Below are 16122 nucleotides of genomic sequence, written 5' to 3'. Positions count from 1 at the left end.
TTCTCAAAGGGGAGGAAGAGAAGGACCGATTTTACTGTGCAGTGATTTTTGCTGTCCTTATATGGATGCACAGCCCAACAGGATGGCAATGGTTTTGAGTGGGAAACCAGGCGGGACCGTGGTATCCCTTGTGTGTCTTTAATGCTGCTGTAAGTTGTGTTACTGTGACAGAAATGTTGGGCAGGGAGAGACGGTGACTCTATAAACCCTTTAGGTGCTAGCCACATTTATTGTGTAAAGGAGCAGTGTGGAGGCTGCAGATTATGTTTGGATACCGTAGCAGTGACTGTGCTGTCTGACTGAGAAATGAGCAGTCATGGGGAGAGTCTGCACTGCTGCTCTTGTGACCAGCTCTGTGATGGAGGGTGGGGGACCCCTGCAGTGCATGTCGCCTTCTGGAATGAAACTCTGAGATTTCTGTTAGCTCTACTTTTCTTGACAGATGATACACTAATAATATTAGAACATTGTGTTTAGGAGTATGGTATCTCATTTACGTGACTGAAACATTGTGACCTTTCTATTTCAGAGAAACTGTGAAAGTGACAGTGAGGATCTTTCACAAAGAGAAGCCACTCATCAGAGGAGAAGCAGCCTATCATAATGTAATGAGAATTCTACGGGCAGGAGACGGGAAACTTTCATCCTTGATGAAAAAAGCAGCCGTGACAGCAGACCTTGACTTCTTGTCTGAATCCTTGGTATGATGCTTCTCACTTCTCAAACTACACCAACACCTGGATGATGTTATTAAATGCCTTCTGAGCATTTTAGGAAATTTGGGATCCAGATTCCCAGGGAAATGCTGCAACACAAGCACCGATTGGAGTACTTTTATATGTTGAGCATTTCAGTGATACTTCAATCTATTTGTGGTATCAACTGCACTCAGGACGTAGGGTTTCTGCTGGTATTCTTTTACTGCAGAATAATTCACATTCCACACAATGATTAAGACTCTGTGCATCATTATTTCAGTCAGGGAAATTGTTATTGAGTCTTAAGGAAATTTTTAAATACAGTTTTTATATTTGTTAATAGCATAAATATTTGATGGCAGATATCTGATAGGTTTTATTAGCTGTGTGCAGTACTCTGTTACTGCTGTTATTGAAGAGAAAAATCATAGTGCCATTACATATCATAACCTTGATTTCATGAACCTAGCAGTAAACAGTTCTGTACTGCAATAAGAATTGTGCTCTGGCCATCGTCTTTGGCTGAAGACGAACACAACTGCCGTTGTCAATTTGAGTACAACTGATTCTGGCCACTGAGAGGATGAGATAGGCCAGGACAATTTTGGGATGAAAAAGAGAAAAAATTCTGTAGTGACTTACATGCACCCAAATACAATGTTTTTACAGAATGATGGCAGGATGCTTCACCAAAACAGGGCACTTAAAAACCCAAGGTATATGAAGAAATAGTCTTTATTTATTATCTTTAGTTATTGTTTTAATTTATTGTTGGCAAATTGGAGATTCATTAACACCTATTTGTATAGGTGCTGGTTACATGTAACCCAAACTGCAAACATCTCTGTTTTATTCAGGGGGTTGTATCCAAAATTGAGGAAGTAAGCACTTTGATATTGATGTAACGTCTTTGTGCTAGGAAGTTGCATCATTTTAACTATATTAATTTCTAAGCCAGTATTGGTCAATTGGTACCAAAAATTGTGCATAGACTAGGTTATTTTTTTCATTGAATATATTAGTTCGTATTTATTTTGCCATTTAATAATTTAAAAATCAGAAAGCGTTGGCTTTATGGTTGTCACTTCTAGGCTGAGGTTTTAGAGCTGAAGGTGTGAACTGGTGTTGAAAACTAGTATCAGGTTAATTTTGCCTGGCTTCCAGTTTCTAAGAAAGAAATAAAAACATGCTACTTTTATTTGTAGCTTTGTATCCTTGCTTAAGCAGAGACTAAAATGTAGTTGATGAGAAAGTATTTCTATGAAAGGAAGGAAACGGATGAGAAGCATTGGAGGAGAGAGGCAGAAAGTAGGATTTGAGGGACGAAACATAAAATGAAAGAGATGGTGGGGGAAAAAAGCAGTGGAGAGGAACAAGCATGAGAAGGACATGGTAGGGAGTGGAGGTGAACCTGGACTGGGAAGGTTGAAGGAAGTGAAAGAGAATGTAGGTATAGGAATTGTGGAAGCAGGAGAATGAATGTTTCGGCAAATATGGCACTGCATTTTGATACTATTTATTTAATTTCCTTTTATTTCATGTCTTGTGCTGCTATAGCCTGTGATGTGTGCCTGGTCAAGGGATAAGGAGCAGCGCATGGGCTTCTCTTCACATTCAATTAAAAGGTGTATTTCTGAGCTTTCCGTGTAATTTTTAAGGCAGAATCCTCAAAAAGTGCTGTAATAATATATATATTAAGAGGGAGCGGTAATTAGTTCATTCCCTGGGCTATGAAAAACCAAATAAACTCTGAGCCAGTGGTATTTTTCTGAATTCCCAGAGTTTCAAAACACCTTCAGTTTCCAAATTAGAGATTGCGGGTTGTGTACATAAATTGCACTTCTGAAAATTAAGCCCTGGTTAAAATAGCTGTTAGGTTGCTTCATGAGAATTGTGCTCTCGTGGAGATGAGGTCATTCTTCTTATGTAAAATCCTAGCAACGATTGAGCAAGATGGGATGCAGTAGAAGGGCAGACAGAGGAGTGCAAGGCAGCGTGAAGCCATAAGCTCCAGCTTATTAATTCTACGTTAATAAAAGATGTAAGGTGGTGTTTTAACAAAGACATTACAGACAGTTCATGGTGTTTTGTCTTCAGTCATCTCTTTGCCCAGGTCAGCTAAGGACAGGAGCGTTGGCTTAGTGACGGGAGAGCAGCAGGGTTGGCCTTTCTCTACGGCACTCAGTTGTTTCGTAGCTTCACGTGGCTCCCGAGCAATGTGGCATTCATTGCACAGAAACCACAACAAGCAGCACTCGTGTCAAGCCAAACTATTCCCTGACTGTTCCAGATAGGAGTACGCTGCGAGTGTATAATCTCTTGTTCTCAGGACTAATGTCTGCGATTTATTAGGAACTTTTACTGTGTTTTTCCTAATGTGGCGTTCTCTGTATTTATCACCCTATCTATTCCACTGAGGTGGAAATTCAGCCCCGCTTCAGGGGGGCATAGTCTAATTAAACTCTGTTTACAGCACTGGAGGACACCTTCCTCAGTGCAGGGGTGAGTTTCATACCGTGGGTGGTTTTTGAAGAACAACCTAGAGGTTCCTTTTATTAGGGGGGGGGGGACGGGGGAAGGGAGCATGGAAGGGAGGGGGGGGTGGGAGGGGAGATGTAGTACACTGCAATAAAACAATTTATGTTACAGAACTTACTTTGGTGAGGGAGAAAAATCTATTTCCTGGGTATTATTTTTGAGCAGTAAGGAACCTGGAGATAAGTGAAGTGATAGCCTGGAAAGAAAGCAAGTATTTTTATTAAAATTTAGATAAGACTTTCTATTGTTATTTTAGTGGTGATGTTTTTAAATCTGTGTGCCTGTATTTTTATTAAGAGAAATACTGATTTTTATGTACTTGGAAATAGTACAGCCTGTCAAAACCAACAAATATATTTGTTGTTCTGATTTGCTAATAAAATTTTGCAAAGCAGGACGAGTGTCTCTTCTTCCTTTCTTTCCACACGAGCTGGCGCGTCGGTCTGAAGAAGGTAAGCGGGGTCCGCGGTGAGGTGCCAGTTTGCCTCTCCGGGGAGGCCAGTCCCTCTGTCGCCCCTGTGAAGTCTGGAGTGTCGGTGGCAGGGAAGTTTCCCGCCGCTGTTGTGCAGCACTCGGGCAACGCACCTGAGCGAGGCAGGAGGCCAGAGGCTCGCCGAGGGCTGGGCGCAGGCCCCGCCGCGCCGCGCCGCGCCTCGGGCAGGCCGCAGCCCCGTCGGCAGCGAGAGGGGCTGAGCTGCCCGTCGGCACGGGGGCAGGGGGCGCTGCGGCGCGCGGGGGTGGCGGCCCGGGCCACCCGCCTTCCCCTCGCGGCCGCCCCGGCCGCGGGCGGAGGCGGGAGCCGCCCCGGGGAAGCAGGTACGCGGGGTCGCCCCGCCGGCTGCGGTGGGCCGCGGCCCTCCTCCCTCCCTCGGGGGTGGGCGGCTGAGGAGAGGGCCGTGAGGCGGGGCGGGGGGCTCCCTGCCGGGGACGCAGCCCGGGGGTCGGGAGGGGGCTTGGAGCCGCAGCCGCAGGCTTCAGCCGTTGGGTCCTTGAGGGGAACACGGAGGCGCTGCCGTGAGGGGCCGCCCTCGTGCCGGGCGCGTGCCTGGAGGAGCCTCACGGGAGCGGGGGCCGGGCCAGCGGCACCGGGGCCCTCTGGAGCAGCCGTTACCGTTATTCCCCGCACCTGTGGTGACACCCCGCGGGCAGCTGGCGCTCGCTGCAAGCACAGGCAGCTTGGGTTAGGGGTAAGGGTGGTGGGCTCCCGGAGAAAGCAGGTCAAAATGCCTGTTTCGGGAGGACCGTTGTGGTGCTGCGTGGGACTGCGGAGGAGCCGGCGCCTTAGCACCAGCTAGCCTTTTAGCCGGGGAGGGCTAGTAGGTTTGCTGTTAGCCCCGTGCTGAAGCAAGAGGGAAGGCTTGCTGGACCGTGATGGACTGTGCTTCCTCTTCAGGATCGAGGTCCTTATGCCGCTCCCCTGTGTCCTGCAGCCTCAGGGAGTGAGGTAAGCCTGGCTCCTTCTGACCCCAGAAGCTCTGTGCACTGTTTCTGGCGTTACCTCTGGTCTGTGCTGTCTGACTCCATTTACTGTGCATCTGGTGACTTTTTTTCTTTTAATAAGAGGTGTTGCTCCTATCCACATTTGTATGTAGATCAGGGAAGCTGTATGTGGCAGGGAGAGAAAAAAAAAAGGTATACATTTAACAGTGTTTGGCTGAGAATTGAAGAGGACTCAGAGGCATTTCTTCTACCTCTTTTCCGTATGGTCACTCTGTCAATTGGCTGACATTCTCCATATTTTTCACTTAAACATCTACTCTGTCTTCGCATAAACCTCAAACTTTATCAACTTAAGTGCTCAAGTGGTAGGTAGCGTGTTATTTTCAGCATGCATGTTTCAGTGAGAGGAGTTAAAAGCAGCGGTGTGCCAGATACACCTTACTGTTGGGCAGGGATGGCGGGGCACCATCACCTGGAGATGATCATGAGCCTGATGAAGTGATATTACAGCAGGCCTCATCTAGCTGGGGCAGGAAGAACTGGAGTGCCTATGGGGATGGCCAGAGCCGTGCCCCAGCTGGGGTGACCAGGTGTGTTGCTGAGGCACAGGGGCAGAAGTTTGGGCTGGAGGCAGAGCTTGTGATGAGCTGAGAACATAAAGGTTTCAGACGGGCAAGAAGTCATGGCCCTTATCAGAGTGAGTGACTTTACTGAGGGAAGGGTGGTTTGAGGAAGAGCCTTGGGAGGAGCCCTGATGGGGTGGAGAATGGGCTTTGGCTGTGTGACAAGATAGGAAGGAATGGCTGGCCTGGTTGTGGGTCTGGGGGCGGTGTTTGCACAGGAAGCCTGTGACCGTGCCCTATGCGCAGCGTACCCCATGACAGAAAGATGAGGCTATTAGGTTATTCAGAGGCCTAATAGCATGGACCTTTGGCTCTACCTGCAGCTCTGCATGGCAGACAGCTTCTTGGGTTTCTCCTCACAGTGTCGTTGCTGGTGTAGTTTGGTGTTATTTTTGAGGGGTTAGGTGAAGAGACGTGTCATTGAGCATTAGCTTTTTATAGCATTTTGCTACAATATGTGACCATCAGTCTGAGAGGTGTAACATTTTCTATCCTACTTGGAACTGTGCTCAGTCACAGGCCTTTTTAGGGTGGGAGGTATCTGTGCAACAAAATCAGGTAAGAAAAATTGTGTCACATCAATAGTTCCTAAGATACTTTTTTCCCAAGGATGAGCCTCATGAGCTATATATGATGCTTTGTTAAAAATGATTGCTTGAAGTATCCTGTAGTAGTGTGTGTAAATTGTCTTAATATAACAATTATTTGGAAAAAAAGCTTTTAAGTAATTCCTGCCTTTTAAATCTTTTTTACTCTATCTACCTAAAATATGTTGTAATGTATTGGTGTGAAATTTGAACTTCATTAGATATATTGTTTTGAAACATGGAAAAGCCTCTCTAATACTTAGCTTAGAGCTTCTCATTCAGTTGACAAAGGACAGGAAATGCTAAATTAAGTATAGTCCTAGTCATGCAATTCAAATAACAGAAAACAATGTAAGGATGGAGTTTTGGTCTCGGTGCTGAGCCTTAGTCTTGTCTCGGCTCCTGCTGGGCCTTTAAAAGCTGCAGCACACAAAGTTCAGTCCTCAAAAGTCTGCAACAAGCGAAGTCCGATTTTTAAATGTGACTGGCTCAAAGCCCATGATCATGAAAAGTTGGGAATATGTAATGCTACTCTGTCATCTAGAGTACTCCATTTCCCCGCATCTGCACCTGAATCAAAGCAAGAAGAAAGGCTTTTCTCAGCCTGACACAGGAGCGCTCTGCAAGCTAGTGGTAGTAGAAGTCAATTTTTAAATATGCAGTGTTCCCTGCACAGCGTGTATCTGTGCCTGTATTTATACTGTTATGAGGCAAATCAATGAATTGGAGACTCCAGATCCTTTCCTGGTGTTTGGTTATTCTGCCGGGAAGGAATCCTACAGGAGTCTGTAGAACATCTAGAAAGATATAAAGAAGACAGATTTGTAATTGGAGTAGATCCAAAGCCAGTTACTGGGGGCAGATCACTTCACAGCAATGGTCTGTCATGCCAGGGTCCAGAAGTAGAGCCTGCTATTTAACAGACTTGCGACTGGGGCCCAGGGATGTGCTGTTATGCAAATACTGGCCTAAATTTACTTATGATTCATTTTTTATCCTAAAGACTGAATTCATAGAGCTATTCCATTTGACATGCACAATGCTGGAAGAGAGATATTGTACAGGAGAACATACGATTTTCTGAAGTTACTCATGCAAAATCACTATAATTACATTGTAAATGGGACCATGGTAAATGAAATCATTGAGCAGTTAGGGCAAGCTGTATAAAATGATTTAGATCTCTAGTTTTAGGCTTTCTAGAGCATATAAGGCAATTAATGATTTTCTTGTCAAGTGTATACTGGTGTTTCTTATGGAGAGAGAAGAATAGTCATGCACGTGGAGCTACAAGTACCTTGGCTTTTGCCATAGTTGATAGATGCAGCTTTTTTCAGACCACAGTCAGGGGAACCTGGGTAATGCTGCTTACAGGAGGGGGATCCATGTTTTCTGCATGCAGAGATGTCTCATAGTTGCATGCAGTGAGGTTGAACGAGATCTGTCCTTCAGCTTCTGCTCTCTGGAGCAGTAACTGCTTGTTTCCTTCCTGTAGTTTCTCTTCCTAGTTAGCTAATATCTACATTGCACAACTGATTTCCTGGGTCTCAATGCTCGGAATCAATTGATGTAACCTTCTTTTGCTTTGAAAGCTGAGGCCATTTAGCCTGCAGTAGTATGTGCTTTCAACGCATTTTAAGCTAAAATACATAAATCATTCTTGTGTGGCTGGGGTAGAGAAAAATGCTCAACCTGAAGTCTGAGGAACCTCTAAGTCCCATATGCGATATAGAAGCAGCAGCACCTGAGCACTGCTCAGACTGTCTGAGCAACCTCTAAGTCCCATATGCGATATAGAAGCAGCAGCACCTCTTGGAGTTGTGCTGAATGAAAGACTTGACCTTCCCCACAGGAGAAGGTTGGTGCCTGATTCTAGGGGACAGCTCAGGGCTGCCTCCAGAGATAGTCACTTACTCACAGTCCAGTACAGCACTGAAGGAAAGGAGCCTTGAAGAAGAGTTAGGTTTTGGGTATGCTTTTTTTTCCTCAACCTCTCCTTGTGTCTTTCTGGGGTAATTCCACATTCATCGCACTGCTTCTGGGAACACCTAACTTTCTTCAAGTTGTCCTGGTTTCAGCTGGGATAGAGTTAATTTTCTTCCTAGTAGCTGGTACAGTGCTGTGCTTTGGATTTAGTATGAGAATCATGTTGATAACACACTGATATTTCAGTTGTTGCGAAGTAGTGTTTACACTAGTCAAGGACTTTTCAGCTTCTCCTGCCCTGCCAGCGAGAAGCTGGGAGGGGGCACAGCCAGGACAGCTGACCCAAACTGGCCAAAGGGATATTCCATACCATACAACGTCATGCTTGGGATATAAACTGGGGGGAGTTGGCCGGGGGGTGGTGACAGCTGCTCAGGAACTGGCTGGGCATTGGTTGGCAGGTGGTGAGCAACTGCATTGTGCATCGCTTATTTTGTATATTCTTTTATCATCATCATTATTATTATTATTTTCCCTTCCTTTTCTGTCCTATTAAACTGTCTTTATCTCAACCCATGAATTTGACTTTTTTTTTTTTTTCTTCTTCTTTCTGATTCTCTCCCCCATCCCACTGAGGGGGGGCAGTGAAGTGAGCAAACGGCTGTGTGGTGTTTAGCTGCCTGCCAGGTTAAACCATAGCAAGGTAATATAGAGAGAGTATAGGTGCTTTCTGCCCGCTCCATGAGCTCCAGGAGGAGGGTGGGAGTCTAAGTGCCTACTAAATAATGACTGAAGGGCTTACCCAGCCCTAATCATTCTTCTGTTTTTGTGGCAAAGCAGAGACCTGTGGCCAGTCTAAGTGCTACACTACAGCCTGTTCTTTTTAACCACTGAACTTTGTTGCTAGGAGGGTTTGTCTTTTCCCTTTAGCAGAGGAGGGAACGATTGGGAGAGGAAGGAGTTTGCTTTCCTTCATGCTTGCTGATTCTTGATATAAACTGTTTATGTAAAAGTGATCTGAGAGCCTCAGTTGACAGCTACTGCCATGGCAGCCTCATTTCAGTCCGGAGCCCTCTTAGGAAAGTGTTGTTGGCTAGAATCCTCTTTTAATCTTTGCTTTTTCTCTTTGGCTAGTAAGTGTGACCTTCCTTACATTTTTCTGTGAGTCATCTAGGACCCATTAAGAATTCTGGAAATTTTTTTCTATCATGTTTGGAATGATTTCAAACCTATGACAAGGTGCTCAAAAGCAGTTGAAAAGCTTTTTTTTTTTTTTTTTTTTTTAAATGGTGCTGAAAAGCATTCAGTGTCTTTCAGGAATGACATCTCCAGCCGTTTAGCTTAACCTGGTGTAGTATGTCACTGCATTTAGTACCTAAGATATTCTAGTTCAAAAACTACACCTTTGCCTTGAACCACACTACAGGGACTGCAAGGTTGTTCTTAAGCATCTGTTTCATGGATTTTTAATGCTCTTCAGAGGGTGGGCAGTTTGTTTGATATGCTAATTAAGTACTTGTAGAATTGCACCAAGGGTTTTGAACATTAGCACATCTCAAAGTTGCTGTTTTGTTTTAGTGCAAGAGTTCTCACAGCCTCCCAAACACTGGTGGGATGCACCTGAGGTGGCACAGACTGCATAGCATAGCACAGTACAGTGCTGGAGATAGCTTTATCAAGAAGATCAATGTGCTCTTAAGGAAAATCTGCCAGCTTACACTTTTCATAAAATAGTGTGGAAAAAGTGATGCAGTTTTCATGCAAATGAAAAGTTTGTTTTTGCAGTGTAAGTGCCGAGGAGGCAGAAAATGTAAGTTCAATGGATATGTTCTACTTAGGAATATATTATTACAGGATGGTTTGGGGCAGATGGGACAGGGGAGGCAGGGCCTGAATTGCTTGAGAAACAGCAGTGACCTTCTGTAAGAATATCTGGAAGGAAAAGACCTCTGAACAAAATCTCTAGGGAACAGAATGAAGATAAACATTCTGGTACACTTCTCTAAATTATCAAACAGGGAGTATGTTTTCAAGACCATGTGGGTTCCTTTCTTACTGTCTTGCTTTTGAAGTTCTTGCTCTCTTCTTCCCACAGCAGCTTTCTTGCCTTGTCCTCCCCACCCCAAACTGTACTTCCACTCAGATTTTTCATTTCAAGGAGCACTGGCTGTTTATTTCTTTAAAAAGTCACAGTGGGAGAAATCCAGATGTTCATTCTCTTTGTTTTCAAAATCCTTTCAAGAGGCTACAGACTGTTACAAATGTGACTGAGAATTTTTTTTCCATCCATTATCCATGATGGTGAATGTAACGTTTATTCTGTTTAATGGCTTTGGCTCCACTGAGTGAGGCAAATCCTAATGGACTGTTCAGATGGGTTCCACTTTTGAGAAGTTCAGGTAACAGAAAGTTACATGGGCCAAAGAAACATGGGGTAATACAGGCTGTTTCACCACTGGATGTCATGCCTAGCCTGCCTGTCTTGGTTTAGAACTGTCTGTGCAAATAATTTATGTCCTGTGTTAAAGGTAGACCAAGCAGGGTATACTCACACCACTGAAACTATTTGCTGCTAGAAAACTCTTTTAATAACAAAAGAGGGCAATAAAAGTTGTCTTCTGACAACTTCAACCTGAAATAAAAACTGTCCTGGTTTCAGCTAGGATAGAGTTAATTTTCCTCCTAGTAGCTGGTACAGTGCTGTGTTTTGGATTTAGGATGAGAACAATGTTGATAACACACCGATGTTTTAGTTGTTGCTAGGTAATGCTTACACTAGTCAAGGACTTCTCAGCTTCCCGTGCTCTACTGACTGAGAAGGCTGGGGGTGCACAAGAAGCTGGGAGGGGGCACAGCCAAACTGGCCACAGGGACATTCCACGCCATGTGACGTCATGCTCAGTACATAAACTGGGGAAAGCTGGCCGGGGGGGGCCGCTGCTCGGGGACTGTCTGGGCATCGGTCAGCGGGTGGTGAGCAATTGCATTGTGCATCACTTGCTTTGTATATTCTATTATTATTATTAATATTAATTTATTTCAATTATTAAACTGTTCTTATCTCAACCCATGAATTTTCTCACTTTTACTCTTCTGATTCTCTCCTCCATCCCACCGGGGGGGGGGGAAGGAGAAGGAGAGTGAGTGAGTGGCTGTGTGGTGCTCAGTTGCCGGCTGGGGTTAAACCATAACACAAACAATACCTGAATATGACAAAAATGGCAATGCTGCCTGCAGGTGTGGGACATGACTTTCAGTGCCTTTTGGACAGGCAATGCACGCTTGTCATGACAAAATCTGCACTGGCAGTCTGTCATGCCTAAGCTTCAAGCAATTTCTGTAATTAACATTAATTAAAATACTTATGACCTGCTGTGATTTGAAGTGTCTGTCTCTCCCTTTGTTGCTGTTGTTACTGCTCATGTATAAGGGGATGCCTGATCTTTAATAAACTTTGCAGCGCATGATCTGCAGGAACTTTGAAAGACCCTGGGCAGAGCAGTGTTAATTGGGAGACACGGATCAGCAGTCCAGCCCCAGCAGGTGAATTTTAGAAAGGAATACAACTGACCTGTCCTTGATAGTGTTTTTGCTGATATTGGAGCTTCTTAGAAAACATGCTGAAAATCACAGGGCTGAGTTCTGGGGGTTGCTGACGGTTGTTCAGGAGTTGCTATATGTATCTCAGGTAAGTGGTTCACTGCACGCAGCTGAAGCAACTTTATGCCTTTGGTGCTCATTGGGGAGGTAGCTTTATATATATAAATATGTATATCCAGATATATAATGAACAGTACATTTAAGGGGAAGCAGCTGACAAGGTATTACATATCTGCAAGGTATTATTTATCTGCAAGTGGCAGATAGATATTCTTCTGAGGCTGTGGTGGATGTAATGATTCCTTCTCCTCCTGTCGCCACTTCTGCAAAATGTAGCCTGGAAGAAACACACTGAGTGATAAAACTCTTATCACTCCAAATGGCACTGTCCTCTGACACAAGGCTTCCAGCTACGGGGCTTTCAGTTCAGTCAGTCCTGTTATCTGGTTGTCTTTGAGGGAATCCTTCAGGCTCCAGAAGGGTGGCTTAAAGGCAGATACTTGCTAAACAGTCCCCAGCAGGGTTTGGGCTATGTTCCTGACTCTGCAAGTGCAGAGAAAGCTGCGCCCAGATATCAGGGAACATCTGTGAAAAAAATTAGATTCTCTTCCACTCCCTAGTGGAAGAATCAGTGAAAAACCCTCCTCTGAGGCAGCGGCAAACAAACTTTCCTCAAGAAAAAAGTACCTACCCAAAACAGGTAGTCTAATGTCTTTGTTCATGTCTCCTACTTGAGCATAAAATGAGCTTAGTGAGGCTTTCCTGGAAAGCTGATAGAACGCGTGGTCCTAAATGACTGTAAATCAATCTGATTCCATTTCACTCCACTGCTCATGAGTAATACAAATGGTACCAACTCAAGTAAATACACTTCACATGGCAGCGCTTGTCATGCTATGTGTTATACCTGTACTAAGACCTGATAGTGGATTGTAAGAGGTGCTTTCCCTATTGAATCTCAGCACCTGAATTTAAGACTGATAAAGCAGTTAACATCTTTAATTTTGTTATTTTTGTTGGGGAGTTTAATTAAGCCATTGTATTGTAAGTATTATTAAGAGGTAGCTAAAATGTTCTTTCTCTTGGCCTTGTGTAGTATCAGTGTCTTTCTCAGTCTACTTTGAAACTAATTAAGCCTACCCAAGGTGATGTGCAGTAATTAAGAAAAATATATCTAGGCTTGGGGCCATAACATGTCAAATGACAGAAGACATGCAGTATATAGTCATTCTGGGTCTGTGCTGAGGAAAGAGCACCTGATCAAAATAAGTTAAGATTGACAAAAATAGCTGCTTTCTACAGTTTACACTCTACAGTAAAACTCAGGTCCAGGGAAGGCAGGCATTCTGATGTGACTGTATCCAGTATTCTGTTGTGGATAGGGAGTTGTTACTGACCTGACAAGTATGTGAGAATCAGGAGGGATTTGTTCTGATTTAAATGCAATTTCTTATAAAAGATGATGAGTGTGGTCATATAGGAATGGTCTAAGTGATTAGTGGTAATGAAAAAAATATTGGTGTGATAACAAAAAAATCTGTCTTTCATTAGAAAATAAGACTGGATCTCAAAGCCTTTGATTATAAAAACCAACAAACCTAATTTGATATTGGGATGTGGTAAGGCCTAGTTCATTTAGACATAATTGTGAAACCCTCTTTAGAAATACACTATGAATTTCAGTTTTAGAAAGCCTGTTCTAGTAGTTTCTTTGATAGTGAAAAGGCTTGGCTTCTGATGTGATAAAATTATAAACTTGGTAGATTCTGCATTCTTTACACTCGTTTTCTCTGTACTTAGAAACCCTAAACAGGACTGTAAAGCAACAAGCCTTACCTCCTGAGGTAATTAAGTGAATGCTGGCCAGCCAGCATGATGGGAATGTGTCTTTAATATTTCTGAATTTGAATGGGCTTTAAACTTGTTGGAACAGGTTTGTTTGTTTGGGGTTTTTTTGGTGATAAGTGTAGATAACGCTGGAATTAACAGCAGGGTACAAGGCAGAAAACCCTGAGGTGGTTAACGGTGTACAGCTGAAATCAATGTCCTAGCTTTATGTTGCTGCGGTTGTTATTTTGTTTTAGGTTTGGTCATTTTTTTCCCCACCGCCAAGTCTGATAAAACTACGTTGCCTACAGTGTACTTTGTATCACTTATAGATGAGGGGATGCTAAGTATTTTCTGTAACTTGGGTTTATGCAACAAATGTCAGCAAATAAATGGAGAATTAACTTTTGACTACCATATACACCTTGACACAGTTGCTTTCTTTGTGCAAAATGGGAATAAGTGCTTCTAGACCAGAATTCTCTCTCTGTGCTGACAGTGTTTTACAACCATGCAGCATGCACTTTACATGTTTTCAAAGGATTGCATAAGAATTAAGTCAGTGGGAAATTAAGTCTGTTACAGACCAGCATATAGAAGAAGGATAATGGTCTGACTCAGACTTATTAAAAGGTTGGTTGTTATCAGAGGCTTCATATTAGTACAACTCAATGTATTTGGATACAGTAATAGTCTTCACCTGTAAGAAGATGCATATTTTCTTAGTGGTCTACTTGCTTACACTTGTGTACTTGTAATGCATGACAAAAAAGCGTGTTTTAGTCCTTACATTATGCACAATATTAGAAAAGGTCTTCATTGTGAATTGGTCATGCATATCGTAACTGAGTTCTAATTTCCTCAGGGTGTCTGGTTGAGAAGGTTTTTGTTTGGGATACTTGTTTCTGAATTCTTAAAATAATTTGTACTGTAGTGGTTGCTAACATTAGAAGAAACTTTTCTAAAATTTCAAGCCTCTCATCTGCTTGGGAACCAAAATGTGTGGATTGCTCAGTTTGAAGGAAAAAAATAGTGAAAATAAGAGTAGGAGCAATTAGAAGTCTCATACTGTGTATGCACACATGCTGATTTTGTTACAGTGACTGTTAAATTACCTGTTTCTCAAGTGTGACATTGGATTCATGCTTCTGCATGGTCTCTGGACAAAACGTATTCAACTTGCTCTAATTGTTCCGAATATAGAGTAAAACTTCTCAGAAGAAATGGAAACTCTGTTTTGAAATGGAGCAAAATGAACTTCCAGCATTCTTATGGGAAGCTTAGAATCAGTTGAAAAGCCAGTTTTCCATATTTAATCAACATTAATGTTCATTTAATATCAACTTAAGATGTTTTATTTGCTAACAAAGGAAAACTAAGAATATTTAAATACTCTTTCAAACAGGTTTGTGGTTCCCCCCACCCCCAGCCTTTTATGCATTTTTATGTTTGTAGCAGCTTTGCTTATCGACTCTCTAGAGAACCAGGGAACAGAAGATTACATAAAAGTTTTCTAAAAAAAGTTTCTGAAAACCCCAAATTTGCAAAAATTAGAAAATTATGAAAAGTTACAAAATATTATGTACTTTTCAAATCAATTTTTGTTATGCAGCTGCTTTTTCATCAAGCTTCCATAATGTTTACGTACAATAGACTTATCCTGTACTTAATAGCTATGTACAACTATTGCCAGCCAGAAGAAAGGTCATGTTAATGTCTTAGTATCATTCTAACTGCATGAAGTAATGATTTTCTCTCCTTATCAATTTTTCTTTCTAATGACTACTGGAACTTTCATACGCTCTGTTGAAATAGTCTGTTACTTAAACTCTTAGGCACTACAGATCATGCCAGATGTGTGGTTTGCACCTGACCACATGCTAATTCTTAAGTACCTTGGAAGTGACACACCATTTACTTTTGATTTTTGTTCAGTAAAAATGTAAACAGGACTGTGGTTTTTAAGGGCAGTTACTTCAGACAGAGTATGTGTACAGCTACAAAATCTTAGTCAAGATCTCTTTTGATCCAAATGCTAAAGATCAGTGGAACAGAGACATAACATAATAAAAATTTGTCTGGTCTTCAAATGTCATAGCTAATTAAAACATAAAAGAACCTGGCAAATTTGTTATAGTATTCTATTTAAAATCTCATACCATGACTGTAACCATAGCATCTGAGCACCTTCTAGTCACGGACAGCTTTCATAATGGTGTGAAATACCCTCTAAGGATTAGCAAGAAACTGATCAACTTGACTTTTTTTGTCACCTAGGGTCTTGCTCAGAAAAATCACTCGTTCATGAAAAGACTTACATTCATGCTTATTTTTAAATATAGGCTTAAAATCTTCTTAACTGCTTACTGAACTGTAACTTCAGGAGAAGTTGGGCATCTGATCGCTTTGTAGCCAAGATACAGAATTCACTGCTATGGGAAGCTGCTGGTAACTTGCTAGGTGTTATTTTTGTTCTCTGATTCAGTATCCTAAAATATTAAGTGACATTGTGTGTTTGGAGGTGCCCCATCTTTGAAACAATGTAAAGCTGCAGTCCAGATGCCCTACAGCTATTTTGTAAGGATAGCTGTTGGCTGTGGTAGGCTGGCCAGTTTCCCATTTCAGTAATTGCTTTTGGCATGCCTGAGATGAGCTCTTCTGCTTCAATGGGATGCAATGTCTTTCTTTTGTTTCCTGCCCTACATTGTCCTGTAGTCGTGCTCCCATGTCACATTTGTATGTGAAACTATTGTGCAGCACAGCCTGATTCCTCATGCTGTAAAAACCATTATTTTCAGATAGAGAAGAACATTTAGAATTGAATTAAAAGCCTGACCTTGAGCTCACTGAAGGATGGGATCATGCATCTATTCCAGATGCTCT

The 16122-nt window shown here is 42.6% G+C and overlaps 1 protein-coding gene across 2 annotated transcripts in view; it reads left to right on the top strand.

Moving 5' to 3' along the window:
• The window catches only part of DAPK2 (death associated protein kinase 2), a 53816-nt gene extending 50594 nt beyond the window's left edge, over window positions 1–3222 (top strand). The window contains exons 12-13 of one of the 2 annotated variants that reach the window (XR_012996203.1): window positions 530–701; window positions 2256–3222. Coding sequence is in view for 1 of the 2 variants with exons in the window: in XM_076348411.1 (XP_076204526.1) it covers window positions 530–604 (75 nt within the window). In the remaining variant the exon portion in view is untranslated. Of the gene's footprint in view, window positions 1–529 lie in introns of both variants that reach the window. The other variant, XM_076348411.1, reaches the window with a different exon arrangement.
• The last annotated feature ends 12900 nt before the right edge of the window (window positions 3223–16122 follow it).

The sequence above is a fragment of the Aptenodytes patagonicus genome, chromosome 10 (assembly GCF_965638725.1).
Source record: "Aptenodytes patagonicus chromosome 10, bAptPat1.pri.cur, whole genome shotgun sequence".
Lineage (NCBI taxonomy): Eukaryota > Metazoa > Chordata > Aves > Sphenisciformes > Spheniscidae > Aptenodytes > Aptenodytes patagonicus.
The sequence above is the reverse complement of the archived record's forward strand: the minus strand, read 5'-3'. Positions and strand labels throughout refer to the sequence as shown.